Source organism: Arachis stenosperma, chromosome 2, assembly GCF_014773155.1.
Source record: "Arachis stenosperma cultivar V10309 chromosome 2, arast.V10309.gnm1.PFL2, whole genome shotgun sequence".
In the NCBI taxonomy this organism is placed as follows: Eukaryota; Viridiplantae; Streptophyta; class Magnoliopsida; order Fabales; family Fabaceae; genus Arachis; species Arachis stenosperma.
The window spans coordinates 100,980,635-100,983,827 of record NC_080378.1 but is presented as its reverse complement, the minus strand read 5'-3'; the positions used below and the strand labels follow the sequence as shown (position 1 = coordinate 100,983,827).

The following is a 3,193-nucleotide window of genomic DNA, read 5'->3' as shown; positions in this document are numbered from 1 at the left end:
TCCGCAACCTCTTAATTGAGTATGAAGAGACTATGCCATTTGAGCTATTACTCATTAGCCTGCTATATCAAATATTTGTTATATGATGTTTTGTATTTTTCCATGAATTTTGGATGCTCATTGCCTATCTATTAAAAAGAATATTTTCTACTTATTTAACATGAAATGTAAAATAAAAATATTACCATTTGATTTCTCTCAAATTTAAATTTGGAATTGTGTAAAATAAATCAACGGATCATTCACTTACTAAGCAATATTATTTAGAATCTTAGATTAAGTTAAAAGAATGATATTTCTGATTTTTTAACCAATTATAAAAAATACCCTAAAACAATTTTATTGAGTAAAAAAGTTTCATTCTCGTTTAATCAAAATTACAAATATACATCATTTTTGAAATATTAAATAATTAAATCAAATATTTTTTGCATGTGATACTAGACCAATAAGATTTTATATAAATTTTTTTATATTAAAACTATAGTATACCGTCCTAAAATTAAATTTTAAATACTAAGTTATATCTGTAGATAAATAGGGATAAGATTTTTTTGTTAGAAATCTGAAAATTAAGCCAACCAAAGCCACAAGTTATACCACAGGAACAATCACCATCTTAAAGCAGCAAACAGGTCTCACTGTGGCCCCTGTATATTACCACCAGATAAGCATGCGGATAAGCTTCAACCTCATCTCCACCGTCAGATGGATATTCTTCAAAATCTAACGGTCACTAATTTCCGCTCCTAGATTATCCTAGATCACTTTCACTGTCAAATACAACTCCAAAACCTCTCTGTAGAAGACACACCTCATTCCACACTTCAGAACACACTCTGTCCCTAATTCCAGATCCAACACTTCTCATAACAATAAGCTCGCATAAGCATATAACCATGTCTTCAATAGCAATGACAACAGTTGCGTCTTCCTTTATTGGAACACGTTTACCAGAGTCATATGCCAATTCAGGTAGAGTACAAGCCCGATTTGGCTTTGGATCTAAGAAAAGTAGTTCGCCCAAAAAAGGTTCTAGACAACCCACTTCAGATAGGCCGCTCTGGTACCCTGGTGCAAAGGCACCAGAGTATCTAGATGGTAGCCTCGTAGGTGATTATGGATTCGATCCGTTTGGCCTAGGAAAGCCGGCAGAGTATCTCCAATTTGACCTGGACTCACTTGATCAGAATTTAGCAAAGAACGTTGCAGGTGACGTGATTGGGACGAGGACAGAAGTGGCAGACGTGAAGGCAACACCGTTTCAGCCATACAGTGAGGTTTTTGGACTCCAAAGGTTCAGGGAGTGTGAACTCATACATGGAAGGTGGGCTATGTTGGCCACTCTTGGTGCTCTCACAGTAGAATGGCTCACCGGTATTACATGGCAGGATGCTGGCAAGGTATGTTTGTATTATCTATTTACTTTTTGAATATGTATATATATACACATAGGTTTTGTTATCCTGTTAAATATACTATAACAAAAATATTTTAATGTTATTTATGATGAAAATATAATTTTTTTATAAAAATAATAAATAACATTAAAATATTTTTTTATGATATATTAACTTATATTCTTAAAATTAAAATCTATATGTATATTGAAATGAATAAATATACATGTATTTGTACTCTCAGTTATATAATATGTATTTGTACTCTGTATTCATATATTATGTGAAATGGACTTTGTTATTCCATTATTTAGATTATATAATATGTCTTTCATACATGTAAATGTGTTTAACTTTTTACGATATAGATATTTACTATGCTAGTGTAGCATATATATCTAAATTTATTGTTTAGTCATCTTATATATATTAAGAACTAATACTTTATAAATTAAATATTGGAATTCAAATTGAATTTATGTACTAAGGTATTATAAGATGACTAAACAATAAATTTAGATAGTTACATCTAAAACTGATCTAAGGTAAGGAAGAAAATAATAAAGACACATGGTATCTAGTTCATAATACATGGAAGTAACTTTTTCATAATACCTTCTCATATTACTAATTAATTGGAGTTGCGTGACTTTCAGGTGGAGCTAATAGAAGGGTCACAATATCTAGGTCAACCACTTCCATTCTCGCTGACAACATTGATCTGGATTGAAGTTCTAGTGATTGGATACATAGAGTTCCAGAGGAATGCAGAGCTTGACCCAGAGAAGAGGCTTTACCCAGGTGGTAAGTTCTTTGACCCATTGGGCCTTGCTGAAGACCCTGAGAAGAAGGCCACGCTTCAATTGGCTGAGATCAAACATGCTCGCCTTGCTATGGTTGCCTTTTTGGGCTTTGCTGTCCAGGCTGCTGTAACTGGGAAAGGCCCACTTAACAATTGGGCTACTCATTTGAGTGACCCACTTCACACTACCATCATTGACGCCTTCTCTTCCTCTTCTTGAGCCTTTGTAAATCATCATCATCATCTTCATTAATATAATATTGTGTATTTGTAAAATTCGTATTACGACTTTGGGTTGTAAACATTTTACTTAGCTGTATTAGTGCTTGGGGAAACGGTGAGTGAGGATCGGAGAGCTAAGCTATGTTTCTCTTAGATGTTAGTATGATCTTATTATATACATAAGTTTAATTAAGCACGAAATAAGGGCAAAAGAGTTCGGCAAAATATGAAAGATAAAGTTGAGATATTCATAAATGATTAAATGTTATGGTAACTGGTGGAAAGTATGATAGAGACCGTGAGAAGAAAATTCCGAAAGTAGAAGAGATTAGTTCCCAGCGAAGAATAAATTAGGGAATGTTGTAAAATAACTAAATAAATAAATAAGGAAGAGATAATAAAATAAAGTATAAATAGAAAAATACTATTATCAGTATTTATCAATATTATTATATTTCTATAAAAATAATATATTAATATTACATTAATAGTATACGAAGAGAAAGATAAATAAGTGCTTTATAGTAATAGAGAGAGAGAGAGAATATTTTAGTTTTATTATTGCTCTGCTCAAAAGCCTCAGCCTTATTCCCCTATTTATATAAGTGTAAAGTTTTATTTTTCAAATGTTGGGAAAGCATGCACCGCATATTCTTTAATATTTGTGCTTCCCAATAGTACTTCAATAAATCATGCTGAGTAGACATGGATATGGACATCCATATCGTAACACTCCCCCTTGGATGTCCATTTAGGATTATACCTCGTT

General features: G+C 32.4%; 1 protein-coding gene across 1 annotated transcript; it reads left to right on the top strand.

Annotated features, from left to right (window-relative positions):
- Positions 1–802: 802 nt before the first annotated feature.
- Positions 803–2,487, top strand: LOC130961548 (chlorophyll a-b binding protein CP29.2, chloroplastic-like). The gene is made up of 2 exons (XM_057887485.1): positions 803–1,403; positions 2,057–2,487. The coding sequence occupies exons 1-2, from the start codon at positions 900–902 to the stop codon at positions 2,420–2,422; spliced, it is 870 nt and encodes a 289-aa protein (XP_057743468.1). The 5' UTR covers positions 803–899; the 3' UTR covers positions 2,423–2,487.
- Positions 2,488–3,193: the final 706 nt, after the last annotated feature.

Bases quoted from the DNA above. Each gene is read 5' to 3' on its own strand.
- LOC130961548 (XM_057887485.1), top strand. From the start codon at position 900: ATGTCTTCAATAGCAATGACAACAGTTGCGTCTTCCTTTATTGGAACA. The intron at 1,404-2,056 runs GTATGTTTGTAT...CGTGACTTTCAG, and splicing joins CATGGCAGGATGCTGGCAAG to GTGGAGCTAATAGAAGGGTC.